The 24,435-nt window shown below is 40.1% G+C and overlaps 1 protein-coding gene and 1 pseudogene across 1 annotated transcript; one reads left to right on the forward strand and one right to left on the reverse strand.

Annotated features, from left to right (window-relative positions):
- The first annotated feature begins 573 nt into the window (after positions 1–573).
- On the forward strand, positions 574–22,553 carry LOC144658194 (uncharacterized). Its single transcript, XM_078518563.1, has 7 exons — positions 574–753; positions 2,544–2,806; positions 6,362–6,476; positions 7,012–7,131; positions 20,331–20,593; positions 21,694–21,781; positions 21,937–22,553. Exons 1-7 carry the CDS (start codon positions 699–701, stop codon positions 22,362–22,364), a joined length of 1,332 nt encoding a protein of 443 aa, XP_078374689.1. The 5' UTR covers positions 574–698; the 3' UTR covers positions 22,365–22,553.
- On the reverse strand, positions 17,777–19,524 carry LOC144656391 (uncharacterized; annotated as a pseudogene).
- Positions 22,554–24,435: the final 1,882 nt, after the last annotated feature.

The raw sequence follows: 24,435 nt of genomic DNA on the forward strand, positions 1-24,435 counted from the left end.
GGACAAAAACAAGTCATACGGACACCGAATGGTCAAAAAGGAGTGTTCTTATTGTTGAGGTACCCCTACAATAGAGTTTCGACTGTCCAAACCTAAACAAAGCAGATTTTGAATTATTCTCGTAAGAGTTTCTCAAACATGAACAGCCCATTCTGTGTGGGTACCAAATGTTGTCAGTACGGTGCCCGAAACAGAAACAAAACAGTCATAACTCCAACCCCAGTCAGATATTTTAGATGGGGGGAATGATTTTGTTCACTTTATATGTAGAATGTTTTTTTTTTTAACTTTTCACAGTTGTGCTATTTGTTATGCTCAAAATTTCCCAAGTCGAATTCAATATTTGTGGGTCTCGAGCTAGAATTTTCTTTTTGCACCTCATAGGTCCCAAGTTCTCGGAATATGTGTGCTTTCATGGTTTTCTTTTGGGTTGTTCTAGCGCTCATAAATTCGTAAACATGCAATGTGGCTCTTAAACAATCACAAGACGTCCGTTGTAAATATGCAAAATGCTCTGTAAATTGCATGACAGGTGTTTTGCTTTAACAATCTGAACTTCGTTTGAGCTTCTGATTAACGGAGAGCGAGTAGAAGAAAAGTTTCAATAGGTCTTCAACTCGAAATTATGAATTGAAAACGATTTAAATTTCGAGAAGTCTGATCTGAACAATTTGTATTTGTTGTCTGCAAGTTGAAATATGGCAAAGCTAAACCCGTACATTTTACTTCTGTTAATCATTGCAGCTAATCAAGGTTAGTGCCTTTACTCCATATTTTTCTAGCCTTTTCTTTCTAGCTTTACACCCTCATCACAAAACTAGACATTGAAATTAAATCCAAAGTTCAATAGATAATTTACTTTAGTTGTCCAGTAAGATGTGGTTAACTGGAGTACGGGTCTTAAGTTATTTTTTTCTCCCGACGTCAAACATAATTTATTAATTTGAACTAGTCTTGCTCTTAAGATGTGCCTTAATCTTTGTGTTGTATGTCTTGTTAGATGGTTGTTCTGTCCAAATGTGTTTATAAACAAAAAGACGAACTTAGATGAGAAATCAATGGCAGGGGAACTAAATTCGCAAGTTACATCACAATACTATAAATTCTTCTTTTATCAAATTTATTGCACACTATGAGTAGCTATTATTTAAAAAATATACTGAAGTACTATCAAATTTTGCGTCACAAAAAAAAAAAACTTATTCGAGGCGTTTGGTCGACTTTGCTCGGCAGCGATTCGAATTCAAACTGCTTAAAAATCTTACAAAGAATATGTAACGTAAGGATAATTGATAACAACCTTCCGTCTTACTATATGATCTTGGTAATTAACGAATCTATCAGCACATAAAAACCATCTATAGCTAGGCAGAGAGCGAAAGCATAAACTTTGATATTGTTACGGTGTGTAATACTATGGATTTTTATCTAACTAAAATAGAGTCGTGACTAACGTACACAGCTGCCTACTGTTGGAGTCCAAAGCCCATAACAGATTATAAACTCTACGACAAAATATCAAGATAGTTTATCAAACAGTTAGTAAACAGATGATATTTTTTTCACGAAAGGTTCTTTGTTACATAAGAAAGAACATTTTTTAACTACAATGTTAAGAAAGCTTATCAATACTGGCGATAAATTAAGTTGCATGTAAGCTAAAACGTCATAGTCAAAAGCGACCCGTAAACGATGTTTTGGCATTTGGGTTCTAACAGGGTTTGGTTGAAAAAAAGAAAAAAAGAAAAAAAAAAAGAAAAAAAGTTGTTTATTTAGACAAATTTTCTGCCATCACACTTTACAAGTGCGGGTGATTTGTCGCGACCTGTCAAATTTTGGTCGAAGCGGACAAATTTTCAAACGCACTTTCAACAACAACTAACAATTTGTCCCAGATAAAAACTTGACAAAATCGACAAAATAAACAAAAACGCGTGATTCTTGTCAGTTAAGCAGCCATCAAAAATTGCATTAGCCGGGAGTTGTGAAACTGAGTTTTTGATTTACGCGATCAAGAGGACGCTCGCTCGAAGGCGGCTTTTACCTTTAAGCGGACTCCGGCCAGATTCGCGTTCTAAAGAAACAAACAAGTGTATGCTAAATTGTCACAATCATCGCAAACAATAAACAAACGAAGGACACTAGTAAGTTTTCTTTGATTTGAAAGCTGAAAAACGTGGCCGACTGCAAAGCAAGGACGCACAAGAGTTGTCAGATTTGATAGCTTGTAAAGCATCAGTAGTTTGAGTGCGGATTCAAGTTATCTGACAAAAAATTGTCGCGACAAAATTTGTTCTTTAGTTTTGTCACGGACAACTCCAATTTTGTCTGCTAGTGCGGAAAAGCCCTTATAAAAAATAAAAATAAGCACGGTGTCTCAGTGCGTTCAATTTTGTAGCTTCTAGGCTTTCTGTTATTGATCATAGAATGTTAGAGTAAACCCTACCTGTCTAACAGGTTAAACGATGAAACTTACACTATCTCAGTCGACTCGCTTTTGGAAACGTTAACCAATGTATATTTCTCTTATTTGAAAAATACAGCGCTTTCACATGGCTGCAGAATTATTGAATTCGAACCACGAACCAAGGATAAAGTTCTCAATAATCACTTGATCAGAAGCCTGGGAGTACCGAACGACGACCTGTGCGAGTTACACTGCTACCAAGAACCTAACTGCGTGTCCTATAACTATGGGCCAGTACAAAGTGATGAACCGTCTTGCGCTTTGAACAATCGCACTCATTTACAAGTCTCCAGCAGCGATTTTGTGACAAAGCAAGGATACAACTATGGGCATATATTGGTAAGAAACGCAACATTAAAAAAAAGCTTTTCTTCAATGTCTCTTGCCATTCTTGCAACGCCTTACAAGCAGATTCGTAATGACAGAACAAAACAAAAAAAGGAGATAGACAGACAGACAGACAGACAGGCAAGCAGACAGACAGACAGACAGACAAATAGACAGGCAAGCAGGCAGGCAGATAGACAGACAGATGGATAAGTAGAGAGATAGACAGGCAGTTAAGCAGACAGCCAGACAGACTAGCAGATAAGCTGACAGTCAGACATACAGACACAAATTCAGACTGACAAAAAAGGTCAAAACAATGCCTATTTGATATTCTTAAGCTTTTAAACCTGTTGCTTACATTTCTTGTTGCTATTTAAGAGGGCGTCTTTCTTAGAAACACCCACTCAATTTCGCGTAAAAAATAATTTTGCCTGAAACTCTGTCAACTGAAAGACTTTACCGAGGTAAGAACTAAAACAGATTTGGTTTGATTTGAAATGATATTCTGGCCGCGTTAGGAGCCATAAAATATTTTCCCTTGTCAGCCCCCGTCACAACGTCTCGAAAATTGAAAACTAGGCACTTTTCGTAACACTATAAAATATTTATTTCGCATCATCTGGCCGCAAATTTTATATCAACTTGCTCATAAACCTTTCTAGTTTTCCAAGACAGTCACAATTTGCCTCTCAATTCTCCTGAAAAGGCAAAATCGAGCATATTATGACCACTACTAATCGCCATCGAGTGAAGGCTGTAAATTGGCTTCGATTTAGAGACTATTTTTTAAATTTTGGGACCAACCTAATACTTCTCGCCTATACAGCCGACTAGAGTAGTCGTTTATCTGCAAATATGTGCAAAATCCCATGTACGTTTTCAATATTTCAAAAGTTGTGACCGTTTTTATCAGCACATGCACCAGCATTTTCGATTTTTTCACCTATTTTGAAATCGAACTCTCTCGAGCAGATTTTGACACACATGCAGCCTACCTGCTTCTCATCTCGGTTTATGTCCAACGTTAGACGGTAAACAATCCCCAGATTGATAAATCCCACAATAACTCCCGCAAATTGGTAGGTATTGCCTTCAAAACTTGAGCACCACGGCATCTATCTAGTCCCTTGTTAGCGAGCGAAAGCCTGAATCCAAGGCTACATTTCGCACTAAATAGCCCATTAAACACCGTTTCAGAGCCGTTTTTCTTCAAGAATCAGACAAAACACACTCCGAGACTGGTATTCAGAGAACATAGCGCGATTTGAGGTCTGAATTCCGAAGAAACATCACCATTTAATTTTTCTACTCCCTCCTGGATAGAATGCTAGTCCATCGCAGTTTTTTAAGAAAACGTGACAGCCTTCTGGCGGCCATCTTAGGTCTTGTGTGGCGTAAACTCCGAAATTCAAAATGCTTTATCTTATAGTCAGCGAATGCTATTTATTATTGTATCCATATGGGAGGCGCGGTGACCAGGGCATTCATACGCCCTGGCGGTGACCTATTGGTTAGCGCGCCGGCCGGACTCCAGATCTAACTGTCCGGGTTCGATCCCTGGCCAGGGTTGCTGTGTTGTGTTCTTTAGCAAGTCAATTTTTTCTCTCATAGCGCCTCTACCCACCTAGGTGTATAAATGGGTACCGGCGAAATAATGCTGGGGGGGGGGGGGGGGGTGGAGAGGGGGGACTGCGATGGACTAGCATTCTATCCAGGAGGGAGTAGAAATATTCTTAGCCGCTTAATGCTATCGAAACCGGGATAAGCTGTGACAGTATGGGCCATTTGGCCCGAGGCTCCGCTTTTATTTATTTTTTAGGATTGATTTCTTTAAAACTCGAAATTGCGCATGCTTTCCAAATTTTGATTTAAAAATTTTTTGGTGGCATTTAGAAGTCCTTGTTGGCACAAGCGATCAGCGGTCTCCCTATTTATGCGGACCTCTGCGGAAGCAGCATCACACGATACTCGATTGTCGAGATGTTCGCTGTAAATGGTGATGTTTCTTCGGAATTCAGACCTCAAATCGCGCTATGTTCTCTGAATACCAGTCTCGGAGTGTGTTTTGTCTGATTCTTGAAGAAAAACGGCTCTGAAACGGTGTTTAATGGGCTATTTAGTGCGAAATGTAGCCTTGGATTCAGGCTTTCGCTCGCTAACAAGGGACTCGATAGATGCCGTAGTGCTCAAGTTTTGAAGGCAATACCTACCAATTTGCGGGAGTTATTGTGGGATTTAGCAATCTGGGGATTGTTTACCGTCTAACGTTGGACATAAACCGAGATGAGAAGCAGGTAGGCTGCATGTGTGTCAAAATCTGCTCGAGAGAGTTCGATTTCAATATAGGCGAAAAAAATCGAAAATGCTGGTACATGTGCTGATAATAACGGTCACAACTTTTGAAATATTGAAAACGTACATGGGATTTTGCACATATTTGCAGATAAACGACTACTCTAGTCGGCTGTATAGGCGAGAAGTATTAGGTTGGTCCCAAAATTTAAAAAATAGCCTCTAAATCGAAGCCAATTTACAGCCTTCACTCGATGGCGATTAGTAGTGGTCATAATACGCTCGATTTTGCCTTTTCAGGAGAATTGAGAGGCAAATTGTGACTGTCTTGGAAAACTAGAAAGGTTTATGAGCAAGTTGATATAAAATTTGCGGCCAGATGATGCGAAATAAATATTTTATAGTGTTACGAAAAGTGCCTAGTTTTCAATTTTCGAGACGTTGTGACGGGGGCTGACAAGGGAAAATATTTTATGGCTCCTAACGTGGCCAGAATATCATTTCAAATCAAACCAAATCTGTTTTAGTTCTTACCTCGGTAAAGTCTTTCAGTTGACAGAGTTTCAGGCAAAATTATTTTTTATGCGAAATTGAGTGGGTGTTTCTAAGAAAGACGCCCTCTTAAAACAACACATGCATGCTATGCAAGCATTTACGTTACATTTACAGGCCACCTAGGCCACGTCATTATGCCCTCAATTTCATTGACTGAGTGTTTGCATCACCGATATCAACTACAAAAACATATTTTTCTACTAACAAGTTCTAACAAATATAGATTTTTTGGCGTGAGATTGCTTTAAAGTGCTGTCAGATGAAGGGACATGTTTCATGGGCACGTCGAAATTGCAGCAGGGACATGCGGCAGCAACACGTTCATCTGTGGCACAATGGGACTTGTCGCTGCACCTTTCTCTGCTAAATTTCCTTGTGTGTGTACATATTGTGTTTTAACGTCTGCTCCATGTCCTTTCTTGTGTCAGAAATATTTATCTTATTCCATCCAAAGAGGATGACAGCTAAAATTTAAATTGGAGGTAAAAAAGATCGGTCACTCGATTACGCAAAAATCGGTCATTATGACCGATATCGTTCTGACTAGAAAAGTACAGCAAAGATGTGTACTTACCTCTAGTGATGTTTAGTATAATGTATACAAATTGTTTTTCATATTGGTCTCCATCTGGCGCGTTGACAACAATATCTTTGCTGCCGCCAAATTGGCTTGGCTTCCGTTTGTGTTTGTTTGAACGCGGCCTTCTTTTCGTTTAGAATGCCTGTGAAAGCAATCCATGTCCAGAAAATACCACGTGTCAAGCTGGTTTTAAGCCAAAAGGATACCGATGTGTTTGTCCTCCAGGATACGAAGGGGATCACTGTGAAATAGGTACCTTAATATTTTTACTTCGGATACCATTATAAAACGAGGCTTAAAATTGAATTTCTAGCGCCCTTTAAGGGGATTTATCTGCTGAAGCTTATGTCACGGGTAGTGTGGTTAATGAAAAAGTGAGAAAAAGATGACTATTAAATAAGAATTAAAAGTCCAGTAATGTGTTTACGGAGAGACACTTCATATGTAAAATTGATAGGAACCTCTGCCATCTCTTGGGATTGCGAGCAATGGTTTAAGAAATTGATTTTAGTAGGCAAGTAGGCAACCAGGACGTTTTGCAATTAGCATAAATGTAATGCTAAGGCAATCAAGAAAGCCTGGTCTTCCCAATCTGGCAAAAATAAGTAATCGGTCATTGTCATAGCCAGCTTCAGGAACAAAACTCCACGAGCTGTTAACCCACTTCAAATCAGATCCACACGGTCACGTTTTTTTTTTCTTGTATAGGCTGCGAGGTTTAAATTTTAACGTGTTTTTTAGTGAGCACATTTTAATTATGAACTTAAAGTGTATGTATCCGTCGTAGATATTAACGAGTGTTCCAGCAGTCCATGTTTGAATGATGGAACATGTGTTGATGACGTGAACACATTTTACTGCAATTGTACAAGTCTGTATATCAAAGGACTCAGATGCGAGATAATAGGTTTGTTTCTGTTTTTGTTTGTTTGTTTTTCCTTTGTACCATTAAAACAGTGCTGCATTTCTTAACGCTTAAAATTGTTTGCTGGGCCCTTATACAGTAGTTGAACACACCAAGGGTGGAATTGAATGGCTATGGACAAAGGTCCATAGCCATGTTAATAACATTATTGTTTCCAATTGTTTATCGATTTTACATAGAACATAATTAGCTTCCTTTCTGGCCCAGCAAAGGTGAAAGAAATTCCATCCCCAGCGAGTCAAACAAAGCAATGTCACAACAGCAATAAAAAGCTCAGTTGAAGCGTATGCTCCGAGAGAACGCATCCTTTGTTTTCATCCTATGAGCCCTCGGCACAAACCAGGATGTTGTCACACAACCCGTGACACAACAAAATAAGACTGTCGGGATAAACATAAAAATCCTATTCGCAAGCAAATCATTCATTTATTTCACTAGCATGTAACGATAGTAAGGGATTTAGCTATTCTCCGTGGTTGAACTGCTATTCCATATCTACTTTTACCATAGATCATGATCAATTTGATAGCGGCTCATTCCGGGTGTTTACAGAAATAAAAAAAAAATCGTTAATTGTTTTTATGTGTTAACTACAAGATGTACAGGATGCAATTGCCCTTTACCCATTTAATTATGCGTACACCACCAAAGACATGATGGGTATTCAACCCGATGGAATTCCCTCCAATGTGCAGCTTGTAGAGGGACCAGATGGGAATCCCGAGGGTTCGTACCAGTTCCTAGGTACCCTTGACAGCTTCATCGAGCTCCCAAACAATGGTGGATTAGATACAAAGTATTCTATCACGGTATTAATGTGGATTTACCCTGAAGGATAAGAAGGACCTCTCTTCAACTACAGACCTAGCGGAGGTTGGGGAGTTCACCTGTGGATAGTTGTAGAATCGTTGTTTTGCCGTTTAAATAGAAGAGATGGATCTAATGTAACACCTTTGTCAAGTCAGTCTCTGAACACGGGGCAGTGGTATTATGTCGGCGCTTCCTACGATTATAGCACTGGGGACAACAGGCTGTGGGTCGATGGGACAGAGGTTGCTCAGACGAATCTCGGAGTTATTACCCTGGGTACTGATTATCCGGTCAGAATTGGCGCGAGAATTGCTGATCCCCACGACAGATACTTTAAAGGAAGAGTTGCAAGGGTGCAAGTTTACAACACATCGCTAAATCAGGAACAAGTCTTAGCTGTTAAAACAAGAGGAAGAGGTTGAAACGCTTTCGGATTGATAACAATGGTGGTTAAGGTCGTGGTTAAGATTTCAATTTATACACAAAGTATATTGATGTAATATGTATTACCGGGATTTCCCAGAATGGACGAGAGGATCGCGCACAATGGTCATATATTTCGCACATCAGAAATGATGAGATGATATACAGTACTACAGGTGTATGCAGCACTTGTGTGTATAATTCGTAAACTCGCGTACTTGACATAGATTCTAGATCTATGTCAAGAGTTAGTTTCTAGAGTTAGATTCACAACTTAATATTTTTTTTTCTGTGACAGGTAGGTTATGCAGAAAGAAGCTTTGTAGCGTAGAAGTTGCTTTTTAAAGCATGTAAAAAATTACCAAGTATTGTTGAAATGGCGACTTCGCAAAGTTTGCCAGCTAACTCTAATAAGTTATTTTGCGTAAATTAACAAATTGTTATGATGATGTGCCTTGAATGAAGCAGACAAGGTCATTATAAAAGATGAATTCCGGGTGATGAATGCGCTGTGGACGTTCAAATAGAAATCATGTTTTGGTTACCCATACTTTGATGTACAAGATTTTCGTGTGTGTGTGTGTCAATCGAGGCAGATCCTGCGCCAGATGATTACATTCCGCATGGATCGAGGCCATAAAGTATAAACTTACTTATCTTTTAATATATACTAATTGACAATAGTGAAAACTTTCAATGATACAATTTTTAAATACTATTTGTAGTTTTCTCCGTATGACGTGGCCCTTAATCTATAATTATGTGTGTTCACGTGGCGACAGCCACAACAGGCGCCATATAGCAGCTCTGGTCAAACAAGGGGCTCAACTTATGTAAATAGCTAGGTGTGAGTTTTATAACATTGTTAATCACAAGTGTAATTAATCATCAACCGACTGTTGAATGAAAATATTCATTGCTGATGAAAAGCAAATCTGCTGGTTCAAGAAGTATAATGCCCTTGCAAAATGGCTAAGACACTTTCGACGTTTTACAAGCTACTGTTTAAGCCAAGTTGAAACCTGCGGTATCAGGATGACCCTTCCATTATCAAAGTTGTTTTCATGCAAATATGTTTAAGACGAGCACATATAAGGTAGCCTACAGCATTACTGGGGGGAGAGTTGTCGTTATGAAAAACTGTTCCTTTCAATCATTTTGTAAATGCTTATTGTAGCTGGCTCTTTCTGACGTCTCTCAGCCATTATTGCACCGCATTGTAATTTTCTTTCTATAACATAATTTATCGATGTTAAAAAAAGCAGGGACGCAAATTAAACTTAAAGTGTGTTACAGGTGTCTTTGTCTTTAGAATAGTTGGCTAGGTCTCATTCACTTTCCTGAAGCATTAGTAGCAAAAAAGTCTCTAGATTAAACTTCAGATGAGTCGATCGAAAAATGACCTACAGAGAAAAATCCTTTTTTTCAGCGATTTGGCGTTTTGACCCCTGCCTCCTTAACTTTTCACCTTGGGACAATAGCAAAATTAGCTTTAATTATAACCATGATTCTTGTGGATTGTTTGGAGGGCTTACCAGTTCTTCTGAAAATCGTTTATAACATTCATTCGAAAATGTTAGAAGCATATATATGACAATATATGGCTTTTGTTTAAAAAAGTTGAAGGCTATAATATATAGAAATTGAAAGATGAAGTAAGCAACCGAACGTTTTCGACTAAAAGTTCATCATCAGGGTTGATGTGTTAAAGTCACTCCCATGAGGAACAGATGATTGGATGAGCTAGCAGCCTTTTGTTTAGCTCTGGCTTTCTTAAAGAATCCCGCCCACCCACTTTGCATTGCGCGCCTCTATTGTTGTTATTATCCGGGGACTCCTGATATCCGTTCCTTATATGGGCACAGATCTAAGGCCCCGTTTACACGGGTCCGGGCAAATTTTTGCACGGACAAAAACTTGCACGGTTCCACTTTGCGTTTACACGGGACCGGCGGAACTGGACGAATTTTTGAACGGCTAAGTGTGCAAGTTTGAGACCTGAAAAAAGCAGGTCACCTTTTTGACCAGCACGGTTCCAAACTTCGTACGGACAAGTGTAAACACCCGAAACGTGCAACATTTTGCTCAGATAGCGCGGTTAAGGCCTGGAATCTAGTTATGTTTTGTCTGGTTGCTTAGCAACAATGAAACATTTTGTTACATTTTGCTCCTGTTTTCTTACATTTTGTTAAATTTAAGACAAAATAAACCACAAAAAAAAAAGCAAAACAAAAAAAGCAGATTACAGATATGAGGAGACGAGCGGCAGCAGCATGCATCGCTATTTTAGCCGGATTAGCTGGGCTTTTGCAGTGCACGTTGCTGCAATTGGCTATTGTTTCCGATCTTCATCGATCGAGGCAACTTAACTTTGAATTTCTTGGTGAGCATGCACAGCTTACAAAACAACCAACCGATGAATCTACAACCACCTGTAAAAACAAATTAATTTCTTTATCCGACCACGTTAAGTGTTTGTCTGCCGCCATGTTTTACTTGCTGCGTACTGCATCAGCTGCAACATGATTGGCTTAAAACATTAGCGATAACCAATCACAACAGAGACGTAAAGAAGCCATTCAAATGCCGCGACTGGTCTAAAATTTGCACGGATCCGTGTAAACACCACTGCAATCTGTAACAGAATTTGCAGGGATCCATGTAAACAGGCGGTCCAGGAACAAAATTCGTCCGTCCAAAAAATTGTCCGGACCCGTGTAAACGTGGCCTAAGACACCGTATCTGTGTACATGCAGAGAAAATATGAGGATTTCAACACAAGAAAACAAGATCCAGTTCAGGAACGTCAACAAATGGACAAATGGCTTGAAAACAAACTTAAAACTAACAAAATTAATTACTGTTGCTCTCTAGACTGATGTGAAATATTTTAGTAGACTGGTTAAACAAGGAATATTTCGCTCAGAACTTACGTGAAACGACTTCATCTTCATCTGCTTCGTATGATCTGCACCGTTCACGAAGGTCTTCCAGGCTTTGGTGAAGTAATATTTCGGCAAACTGGCTATTACTAAGCCCTTTGATACCAAGGCTTTCCTTCCTTTGAATCCAGAGGTCGAACGTTGATTGCCGCAGAATAATTTTCTTGGTTTGTTCCGTCTTCGGCCGACCGCGCTTTGGAACGCGAAATGCCATCCGACATACAAACGAGTATTTAAATGACAAATTGAAAGAAACCAATAAAATAGACACTCGAAATAAACCACAGATAATTACTAAAGATTTTGACGGGAGTTAAAGTAGCGAACACAGCGTGTACGCGAGGATGCGCTTGGATTGTTGACCACAATATTGAAATTATCCAAAACTAGATGTCATACAAAATGGCGGATTATGCTTTTGAGGCGCGCAATGCAAAGTGGGTGGGCGGGATTCTTTAAAGCGATAAACAAAGCCTCCAGGATCTTGCGATTTCGCCAATTGTGTTGTGCTGTGATTATATTCTCAGTGTGAATTAGTACCCCGGGAATTCAAGTAGATGTCTCGCAGGTTCTGAGACCTTGGTGATGTCAGAATGTTCATCAATCCGAACACTGAAATTTCTTTGTGTTTCGCCGACATACTTGGCACCACAGTCGCAATTGCCTTCGTAAACCACGTGGGATTTGTGGACGTTTTTGTCCTTCAGATCGAAATGGCTTTTGTTGTCATAATTGATAAATGTTGTGACGCCTTTGTTTTGCTCTGTGAAATATTCGATATTATAGATTTTTGAAAATCTTGCAATGTTATGCTTATTAAACAATTATCTGTTAAAAGCCGTGGAATCTACACCGCAGGAGCTTGTGTGGAGCATTTCACGGTAGAAGTTCGTAAGCGAAAATACCCTGATTAGCACTCTGAGGATAAAAACAACATCTGGACTGTAAATTTAGCAAAATTTTGACCCCTTACAGCAAGATCACTTTGCAAAATCACTTTGCAGTGACTTTGCAGTCAATCTGCTTTTGCCAGTGACCTCACGCATTTTTTTACGTTTTCTTCTTTCTCGAAAGTGGTTGTCAATGTGCAAGAGATTGGTTTTTCCCTCTTCATCATTGTTAAGTACACAAAAAAACAGCAGGAATTTGACGTACTTATAGATTGTTTTTGGAAGTTGTTTTTTGTTCCGAATAGGCTGGCGACTCAAACAAAACCAAACAAGGGAAAACATGTGCTTTAAAATAAAAAAAGGAAACCAACATAATTACGTAGCAAGTTCCAAGCTCAAGCAAGGTGTTTCATTAGTTCGCTGGTTAGTTAGATAGTTAGTTAGTTAGTTAGTTAGTTAGTTAGTTAGTTAGTTAGTTAGTTAGTTAGTTAGTTAGTTAGTTAGTTAGTTTGTCAGTTAGTTAGTTAGTTAGTTAGTTAGTTCGTTCGTTCGTTCGTTAGGGGAGCTAAAATAGGGATAACCCCACGGTCCTCCCCTTCAAATACTTTATTTTTGTATGTTTTTGTATTTGAATAATTAAAGTATTATTATTGTTTCGGGAAAGTGTCGTGAGATTCTAAATTTTTGTTGTAAGCATTTGACAGGTGACAACTGTAGGTGGCAAAATCTTTTGTTCTTCCAATTACCAAAAACTCGTCAATTGTGTTCATGTCTTCAAAATAACTTGATCCCCTTTACTGGTCTGGTTCATAAAGAGCGTTGATGTCAAAAGCTATTTTGGGGAAGATGTCAAAGTTAAAATCACCATATGCGCTGTTTCTCATGGTTACTACAGTGAATGCAGGTGGGTGAAATTATGTAACATTATGTACATTCTCTGTTTTTTTTTTCTGAATATAATTCACTTCACAAGAGGCCACTACGTGTATATTTTAAAAATTAGAACTTTTCATAGGGTACCAAAAGTGAGAAATGGTTAGTTTCATTACCGTTTACCAGAATAAAGAAGGTGACGATTTTTTGGAAAAAAAGTCTGATAATTATCGAAAACTCCAACCTTAATTTTATGATATGTTCCGGCCAATGTATTTTCCTTAATTTTTTTCTTTTGTGCAAAACTGTTTCAGTAGAAATCGTTAATATTTAACAGTTTTTAAAAGAAGGCACTTAAACAAGATGGAGCTAATGCGACTCTTCTTTCTCGCCTTCCTTTTATTTCATCAATTCACTTCAACGGTAGTACTAGATTAAATTCCACGTTCCTTTGATTTGAAGCCAGCCGAGTGAAAATTCACTGCTTTATTATTTACCTCTTTTCCTGACGATGAGGACGACTTTTAAGTCAAAAACATTGGTTTGGTTAATCCATCTATCAAAGTTTTGTTCATATAGCCTTAAGAAAAAATTGATTGGATTATTTGTGTTACGTCGAGACTCATGACCGTCAAAAAAAAATGCATTTTGGCTTAAATAAAACTTAAAGTGCAAAACAACAACAACAACAAAAGTACAGAATAGAAAGAAAGATCGATGGCGCAAACTAAGGCTATGAGTTATGTGGCTGCTTCTAAGTCACTCGACCAGAAGAGTTTCAAAAAACCCAAAACGACGTTTATTCACAGGTAAGATAGGTTGTACTACACATGTAGATTCTTGAACATTAACTGGATTACCCGAGCTGGATTACCCGAGCTGGATTACCCGAGCTGGATTACCCGAGATAACAATCTGTGGGAAGAACCGAACTGAAATAAGCTAAAGTTCTAAGCACATCACTAAAATGATTTACAACATTGAGCGGAAAGTTCAACGAACAGTTTCTTACCGTTTAGGCCTTTAACAACACATGACACGGTCCGATGGAAAACGATTTGCTTTCACCAATACATATTTATAAGAGCACCACACGATGCGAAAACAAAATGGCGGTAAGTAAACGAGCGAGCGGTCGCTAAGCTGCGTAGATAACCGCTGATCATAATCTGGCTGAACTGCAGCCGCATGGCTCCCCCAATTGTTTTCTAACAATTAAACCTTAACAAACTTAATCAACAGTCACTTAAAAATAAAAACGAATGTTCATGTCTATAGTTCACTTGCACTTAGTCTCTCTCACTGAACATCTGGCTCCTCGATGGGGAATTCCCCGGTCTTTGTATTACTCTCATGGGAAAGCAGCTAAGACTCATCACATGGTAACAGCAGGACCAATTTATGGATTGGTCTGTCCAAGAGTGAAGGAGGCTTCTGTCGTCTCCCTTTGTTGTCAAGCTCTCCGTCAGCCTTTAGAATTTTGACTTTCCTGACATAACCATCTTCACTGGGGTAGACTTCAACGACCTTGGCGAGTGGCCACTGGTTACGTGGTCCTTCATCTTCCTTGGATATTACTATGTCCCCTACCATCAGGTTTCGTGTTGGGCGCTTCCACTTACTTCGGGACTGCAGGTTCTGGAGAAACTCATGACGCCACCTAACCCAGAATTGATTGGCAAGATACTGCACTCTACGCCACCATTTGCGACAATAAAGATCTGCTCGATGGAATTTGCCAGGGGGCGGAAGTACTACTTTCTGCTTTAGGGTGAGCAGATGATTTGGCGTTAGAGGTTCTGGTGCATCTGGATCATTCAGGTTGCTGACTGTTAGTGGCCTGGAATTCACTATACACTCTACCTCTGTCATAAGGGTTCTGAACGCTTCGTCGTCCAGCTGGGTGCCAGCACTGACAATTAGAGTTTCCAATGCACTACGAACTGTCCGTATGAGGCGCTCCCATACACCACCCATATGACTTGAATGTGGTACATTCATCTGAAATGGTATCCATTCGCAGCCATTTTCCACCAGGTACTCCTGCAAATGCTCTTGGTTTAACTCTTCTAAAGCCGCTTTCAACTCATTTTGTGCCCCCACAGTTTGTTCCTTGGTCACAACGTAGTTGTCTCACTGGACCACGTCGATGGAGAAAACGACTCAGAGCACTGATGAACGACGAGGTGTTCAAGGAGTTAGCCGTCTCCAAATGTGTACTTCTGCTTGCCATGCAGGTGAATATGACACCATAACGCTTTACTTCACTTCTTCTCTCTTTGATAAGAAAGGGCCCGAAGAAATCGACACCACAGTACGAGAATGGCGGGGAAGGCTCGACGCGGTCAATAGGCAAGTCTGCCATCTTCTGAGATTCCAGGGGACGACGCAACTTTCTGCAGGTCACACACTTTGATATACAGTTTGACACGGCTGAAGAGCCACCAACTACCCAATAACCTCTCTGGCGTAATTTATTTTGCGTGATTCCTCGTCCCATGTGGTTCACCTTGGCGTGGTAGAACTTGATTAACAAATCAGTAATTGGACTCTTCCGTGGAAGTATTACTGGATGCTTTGTTGCAACTGGAAGGTCGGCTCGTTTGATTCGACCACCTACTCTGATAAGACCATCGTCATCTAGCAATGGATCTAGACGGTACAAACAACTGGACATCTTGATAGTTTGATTTCTCTGTCTTGCTGACTCTCTAGTTGATACTTCTCCAACCACTTGAAGTTTCACTAGTACTTGAATTTCTTCATAGAAATGTTCACGCTGAACAATCTTCAGGACTTCCTTTTCAGCAAACTGGAATTCTGTAAGCGAAACAGCTGCTCTTGGCAAGGGTCTAGCGCACTTCACATTTGCTTGATTGTTCAACTTAACCTTTCTGTTTGTTAACTTTGACTTGAGTTGCAGGCATAAAGCAACAACCTTCAGAAGACGCCACCAGCTAGATACATGGGCTAAGCGGTCTGACTTGAACGAATCAGGGCAGTAAGTAGCTGTACTTTCTACGTGAGACATGAAGACATTTCCTTTCTTGACTTCCGGATCATCCTTTTCAACTTGAATGTCTTTCTTCTCTTGAGGCTGGAAGGCTCCTTCTTTCCAAAGAAACGCTGGCCCCGTTAACCAACTGGAACCTTGCAACAACTGCGAAGCTGTAAGACCACGAGATGCATGATCCGCTGGATTGTTTTCTGTGTCAATATACTGCCAAGAACTTGGGTTTGTGAGATCACGGATCTGCTGCACACGATTAGCAACATACACATGAAACCTCCTAGCTTCATTGTTGACATAGCCCAGGACGATTTTACTATCCGTCCAGAAATACTCTTTGACATCTGTGTAGGGGAGTTCTTCGCGCAGAAATTCACTCATCTTCGCTGAAACGGTGGCTGCGGCTAACTCTAGCCTTGGTATGGTAAACTGCTTTATCGGAGCAACTCGAGCTTTGCCAATGACAAAAGAACAGTGAGCTTGGTCTTCCTCATTAACAAGGCGGAGAAAAGAACACTGTCCGTAACCCTCCTTGCTGGCATCTGAGAAGTGATGCATTTCACACTCCTGAATCTGTCCAAACTTATCTGGCTTAAAGCATCTTTGAATCTCTAGCTTTTCTAAGTTCACAACATCTTTTAGCCACATCTCCCACTTAGGACGCAGACTCGCTGGGATCGGGCTGTCCCAATCAAGTTTGTCTCTCCACATTTGTTGAAGGATTTGTTTTCCTTTTAAAGTTACTCGTGAAACATAGCCATTGGGGTCATAGATGGAACTCACTGTAGACAATATTCCCCGGCGTGTAAATGGGCGTCCATCCAGCTCAATTCGAAACTGGAAACTGTCATTTTCTACGCACCACATCACTCCTAAGGCACGCTCCAAGGGAAGTGGGTCAACCTTTAAATCCAACTCTCTCACACCCTTAGCACGTTCTTCAATTGGGATTGCTTCGAGAACCTCTCTCCTGTTTGACATGACCTTGTGCAGCTTAAGTCCTGCTTTGTCGCAAATGCCTTGACTTGCTTTTATCAGGGTGACTGCTTCCTCCACGGTGGGAACCGATTTAAGCCCGTCATCCACATAGAAATCTCTTCTTATAAACTCAGCGGCAAACTCTGCCAACTATTCCCCATCCCATTAGGGACTTCTGACCATAGGGATCATCATCTTTTCCCACGACAACTTCTCTGGGCCTGACGATACTTGGGCAATTATTTCCAATAAGAAGGGAGATCTCAACATTAGGATCATACGGCATTAGCTTGTCAGCAATGGGGCGTAGATGTTCCCACTCTTGGGCAACACTGGCCTTTAGAATCTGTGACCTACTAGCTGGGATGGCATCCCGCGTGAACAACATAGGCAACTTCACACTGTGCTCCCGTTTTAAGTCCAACACTTCAAGTCCACAAATTCGGCTACTCGGTGTATGTACATTTCGCTCTTGCACTGTGGTCAGCAGCAAATCCGTTGGTGAGCCTTGCAAATTCAGTTTCTCACATAGACTCTGCGACACGAAACTAACATTAGACTGGTCATCTAACACTGCATAATGCAAAACTTCTTGATTGGGTTTACTTATGTGACGAACCCACACTGGCACAATCATGGCATGATCAGAACCTTTGCCTTGCTCTGGAATTGTTCAAACATTTGTACAGTTAGAGGTAGCCTCAACAGTGTCCTTCTGCAGGTGGAGACACGTTGGATGGGTTTTAGAACAAACACGACATACAAGTTTGTTCTTACAGGATGCTGCTTGGTGCTGTCTACTGGAAGCACAACCAAAACACAGAAATTTCTCAAAGAAAAAGTCCTTCCGATCCCTGTGGGACATCTCTGCAAACTTCTTACAGTTGTCTAGGTGATGGTGTTCCTTGCAAAACAAACAGGTTTGAGAATTTTCTTTCTTGCCTTGACTCTGGTTGTTTGAGTTCCTGTTTTGTTCAGATCCTTGAGTGGCAAAGGAATGTACTTCCTTGTCCTTGAATGACTTTCTGGTATGGTCATTGGGTTTAACAGTCTCCCTTGTTCTTGTTAGGTCTTCAAGCTCAGGGATGTTTGCCCTTTCAGCGCATTCTTTCACAAATGCAGCAAATTCGGTGAAAGGTGGATAGGCCCCATCTCCATTTAGCGCGCTACACTTCTTTACATTTCCTCTCCATTTACTTTGGAGCTGGACAGGCAGCTTTGACAGAATCTTAACATTTTCTCTGGCAAAGTCCAACACTTCGAGACTTGGAGTAGTTTCTCTGGCAGCCTTTATCTTTTCAAGGAAGTCGGAAAGATCCCTTAGAGCCTCTGCATCCTTGATACCAACTTTTGGCCAATTTTCTAACTTGTTTAGGAATGCCGAGCCAACAACATTGCAATTACCATATCTTTCTTTTAGCAATTTTCTGGCAGACTGATAAGCATCTTCAGTTCCAATCAATAGGTACTGATCAACAACTTGTTTAGGTTTCCCTGCGAGGTATTGATTTAGGAAGTTCAATTTGGTTTGAGCATCCATCGGCTTAGAATCAATAAGGGTACCAAAGGAACTGTTCCAGGAAGGATACTGAAGGGGGTCTCCACTGAAGACTGGAATTGAAATCTTTGGCAGCTGACCAGTGATAGCTAATTGCCTGTTTACTTGGTTCTGTTCTACAGTGGCGGCTTTTCTTCTGCTAAGCAGACATTAAGCTTGGCTTGATTTTGTGCTAGCTTACTTTTCAATCTTAGCTCCTCTAACCTTTGCTCTTGTTCTAGCTTCATTAACTCAACCTTTTTTTGTTCCATTTTCAATTTTCGTTCTTCATCTGCAAAAGCCAACTTGACCTTTAAAGCAGCTTCTTTCTTTCGTAACTGAAACTTATCAGACTTGACACTGCTGGTGGAACTGCGTTTTGATTTGAGACTGTCTCTGTCCTTAAAGGAAACACGACTAGAACCTTTGGAGCTGGCTGCATCGAAGGCAGATTCAAGTTTTTGATACTCAATAGCTTCTAGATGTTTTATTTCTGCTCTAATATCAGCTTCAAATTTCGACCACTCTTGCTCAGTTTCTACACAGATTCTTTCAATCTCTTCAATGCTTTCACCAGGAATGACAACCTCCTTAATTCCACCAACAATATCTCTAAATTCGCCATAGATGACTTGAGCTTCACTTAGCTCTCTCTTAAATTTAGAAAGATCTACTGACTGACCTCTTTCCAGCAGAGTACTTCTCATTCGTTGGACTAGCTCACGCTTCTTAGACTTAAAGTTGTTTGTCTTCACGTCCATTACATAATGGTAACCTTTCTCCGTCATTGGGCGCCTCCTTGCGTCCTCTACGTGTGCATCATCGAGAACTTTCTCGTCGCTACTTGCTTGTGCCACGGACGAAGCTTCATCGGGAGTCGCATCTTTCTTGCCGGACATTTCGGCTGTTGAAAACGATTGTTACTGTGGCTGCTTCTAAGTCACTCGACCAGAAGAGTTTCAAAAAACCCAAAACGACGTTTATTCACAGGTAAGATAGGTTGTACTACACATGTAGATTCTTGAACATTAACTGGATTACCCGAGCTGGATTACCCGAGCTGGATTACCCGAGCTGGATTACCCGAGATAACAATCTGTGGGAAGAACCGAACTGAAATAAGCTAAAGTTCTAAGCACATCACTAAAATGATTTACAACATTGAGCGGAAAGTTCAACGAACAGTTTCTTACCGTTTAGGCCTTTAACAACACATGACACGGTCCGATGGAAAACGATTTGCTTTCACCAATACATATTTATAAGAGCACCACACGATGCGAAAACAAAATGGCGGTAAGTAAACGAGCGAGAGGTCGCTAAGCTGCGTAGATAACCGCTGATCATAATCTGGCTGAACTGCAGCCACAAGTTATGATCCTTGTTAATAACTGACTGTGTAGAGGAAATCGCCACTGATAAAGTACACTGATAGAATAAAATGTTACAGCTTTTTAATGAAAAAACAAAAAACCAAACAAGCAAACGAAAGGCAAACAACGGTTTCGTAAAAGTTCTCTTAAATATCGTAAAAAAATGTGGTGCGAGCGCTGTGTATTTAGTTTTGGGTAGTTTAAATTTGTTTCAGTGTCTTGAATTGAAACAAAATATTTACTGTCGATATCGATGGTATTTTTCAACAAATCAAGACACACTCAACGATAATAGAGGTAGTTTAACAACATGCGAATGCTAACATGTTTTTCTTTCACACAAAGCTCTTTCAGATGACTGCAGAGCCATTCAATTTCAACCGGAAACAAAGGACAGGTTTCTCGAAAATCACATGATCAGAAGTATGAAAGTTCAGAGAAAATCATTGTGTGAATCACGCTGCTACCAAGAACCCAACTGCGTGTCCTACAACTATGGCCCAATAGACAGCGATACGCCATCGTGTGATCTAAACAACCGCACTCATTTTCAATCCTCCAGCAGCGATTTTGTGACCAAACAAAGTTACACCTACAGACATGTTTTGGTAAGGAACAAAAAATTAGCACAAAATGAAATCAAGAAATATAAATTTTAGTTGGACAAAAATCGAGTACCATAATAATTTAAATCCCATTATTTTAAAATTTCTACCCTTTTAAAATCTAAAGTTGTAAGCAATTATCCGTGATAACACCAACAACAATTGCTTATCAGAGCCTGAGAAAATTAATTTCAATGTTTACAAGAACCTTGTAAATTACAGGAAAAATCTCTCGTTCGATGTTTGGTGTTGCGAGGGATGATTTCTTTTGATAACATGTTTGAAACAGTAACACAGAAGTTTGTAAGAAGATGTAAATAATTTGGTACTTAATTTTGTCAAATAGTACCCGAAGTACTGGCGGATTCCGTCTTAAAGCGTTTGTTTTTGCTATTAATTGATACCATCTGCTGACGTCATAAATTCCTAGTAGTGATGGAGATCCAATTTCTTCTTAGTTCATCAATACAATGAACTATCTATGAGTCAGAGAGTCAGGGTCAGTCTCTTAAAAAGAGTGCTTAGATCTTTGAAAGGTCTACGTACTGTGCAATTTTGAAAATAATTGGATGACAATGCCTGTTCAACTTTTCAAGACCATGCAAGTGTGAACTGTATTTTGGAAAACAATTTTTTCATCGGCAGCTTTACACCAGGTAGCAAGTTCTCATTAAACTGTTATGAACCTGTTAGATTAATCTGTTCTCCTCTAAGGAGGGAAGTTAAGCCTGGACTCGGCTGTGTCCTTCTGAGAGAGAGAGAACTGCGTGTGAACTTTTCTAGAGGCATGTCACAACAGCTGTTTTCATTTCAAATGAAACCAAAAACTAGGATAAGTCAAGGTGAAACAATGACAGAGTTAATTAAGTATGAAGCGTGTGTATATTTCTCGTTTTAAATGTTCATTGTATAATAGCCCTCTTTTGTTATTGCGAATTCCGCGGTTGTAAGTTCTGTTGCTTGCTAGCAAAAGAAATTTCAACAGATTACGCGTTTTTTTTTTGTTTGCTTTGTTTGCTCGTTTTATTTCCTGGGAAGCATTTGTAAAATTTCTTGGCTCTCACGAGCTTATGTTCTTGGTTTCTATCATTCTTATTCCTTAGAATTCCTGTCAAAGCAGTCCTTGTCCGAGAAATTTAACCTGTCAAACTGGATTCACAGCAGAAGGCTACCGATGTGTTTGTGAATTAGGTACGTGCATTTCTATATGGTCTTCCTTTACAGAAGAAAAACAAAGAAACATAAAATTTGTCCATCGACCACGGGTTTAACTCCAGGGGTCGTCTAATGCGAAATATTTTGACCGAAATGTGAAACAAATAGATTTATTAATATATCTTCTTCAGACTTCATCCTCGGAACAGGGTCACTTGCTGGTTCATGCTACAAGCTATTCACTGAGCCTGAGACCTGGAGCAACGCACGTGCAAACTGTGAAAGTCTTGGAGCACAGCTGGCCAAGATCGAATCAGCAGTCGAGAACGACTTCATCAAAAGAACCTTCCTAACGTCATCTGGGCGGACGTTTTGGATTGGACTGAGTGACCAATTGGAGGAAGGCAAATGGATGTGGACGGACGGAAGCCCACTAGAAAATTACTTCAACTGGGAAGCACGGAATCCCAACAACCTGGGTGGTTACCAAAATTGTGGCCATATTTCGATGGGAACCTTTTCACTGAGCGGCTATGACTTTCATGGTTATGATGGATGGTGGAATGATTTGGAATGTGATGTTGCACTGGGATATATTTGTGAGAGGTTGTCTCCCTAAGGTTGTTGTGTTCATCGCTTCTTTGCTGACTGTCTTTTTGTCGTGTATAATTTTGGTGATTCAAAAGGTCTGTTGTACTATTGTGTTACCTTTAATATTGCTTGTCACTTTTAAAGATTTTATTTATACTATGCTGTGTATATGGCCGCTTGCCGCAAATTTTCATTCTCCCTACCCTTCCTATTACAAACTACGTGGTCTACGGATCACAGGGGGGACGAAGACGGGGGGGGGTGGGGGGCGGGGGGGGAAGCAGAGGATCTAGTAAAAATTATAAAATGGACAGGTTGATCACATGAAATTTCGAAAATAATGCATTATGGTATCATAACATTGTTTTGTGACCAGAAAGCAAAAATCAAAATACGGGAGGTAATACGCGCAACAACAGTACTTCACAACTTTCAGTGCAACATTGTTGTGAGACAAGTTGAAAGAAAATGTTGCCTGTATTGCTAAGGCCTTTAATAAGGAATCCTGGAGTGTAATTCTCAGCATAGATAATAAGGACAAAAGTTAGATAATAAGGACCAAAGTTACTGCGTGGTACTAAAACATAAAGGTGTAATAAAATGGGTAATAAAGTGACAAATTTTTTTTTTGAAAAACCAGACGTTTCGGGCAATAGCCCTTCTTCGGTGGTAAACGTCGCCAAATAAAATGCGACAAACAAGCCGAGCGTTTGAAAATCAAAAATAACGTTCAAAGCCCAGCGCGCGCAAAGGGGCACGCGCGCAGTTTAAATGAATGTGAATTAATGTTCATCCCGCGTGGTCGCACGGTACCCAATCCGAAGATCATTCTCATCTCCTGTCGCTTCCGGTTGATGTTGTTTCCGGTGTTTCCCCTTTTTTGGACGTCGGAGATAGAATGACGGTCTCTGCAGAAGTGCACCGCCACGGAAAAACCGGGTACCCTCTTCTCTATACTTCTAAGGTGTTCGCCGAAGCGTTCTCGTAGGGTACGTCCGGTTTCACCGATGTAAAGGGCGGAGCAACGACGACAGGAGACGCAATAGATCAGGTTACTGGACTGGCAGCTGAAATGTTCCTTGATGGTAAAGGAGCCAGTAAAGGAGCCATTTTATTACACCTTTAATTCTCAGCATAGTCTATGTTTTCGAGTTAAAGCGAAAAACGACTAGAGAAAGGAGAAATTAGAGCCCTTTTTAAGGATAAAAGACTACGAGTGAGTCAGCAAGTATAATTGCATCATTTACATTAATTTATTAATTGATCGATTCGTCGACTTACTAATCAATCGTAGTCTTAATCAAACTATAACAAAATCCTCGAGCGTGATTGATTATCTAATCAACAGTCCGATTTGAGCACTAAGAGAACAGTGTGCACGTCATGCTTGTAATTGAACAGTGTAATAGGACAGTAAACGCGTCATACCTGTGTAATTGGACAGTACGCGTTAATGAATTTGTGCGCGTTGTTAATTGTTGTGCATTTTGTTGAGTTAAATGTTACGTTTTTCAGTACTCATAAAGATGTTAAACCATTGAACCGAATATAAGTCTCTTTCTCGAATTTTGTCATAGTTTTGATTAATTGGTAACAGGATTTGGTTGATCACTCGTGTGATTGAAGACCGAATTGGACTAAACTCAGTCCTATAACCATTATTTATTTATCATGATAATAGAGCAAAAATAATAATCCACAATAGCGTGCAGGGTTTACAAAGAAGCACAGTAGTTATAATAATACTACAAAAAAAAAAGTTAATATTTAAGTCACGTTAAAGGCCCAGAAGGCTCAGATACAAATGCCGTGTTAGATAAGGTTTAGTTTGCATGGGGCTGCAAACGAGGGTGAGGGATGGTGAGAGAAGCCTTTCATGGAATTGTTCTCCACCTCTCAGCGACGACCATAAACTCGGGCCACACGAGAGAAACTCTCGTCGACTCTCATGAAAAATGGGAGCAATTTCAAAGTCGACGACAGCACACGAGAGACGATAAGAGTGCATGAGAAATTCAGGCCAAACGAGATCTAGAGTTTGAACTTTCGTCAATTTTTATCCTCGTTTAGCCCGAGCGTAACAAAGAAGTAATTAACAG

Source organism: Oculina patagonica, chromosome 6 (assembly GCF_052425735.1).
Source record: "Oculina patagonica isolate OP01 chromosome 6, crgOcupat, whole genome shotgun sequence".
NCBI classification, from domain to species: domain Eukaryota; kingdom Metazoa; phylum Cnidaria; class Anthozoa; order Scleractinia; family Oculinidae; genus Oculina; species Oculina patagonica.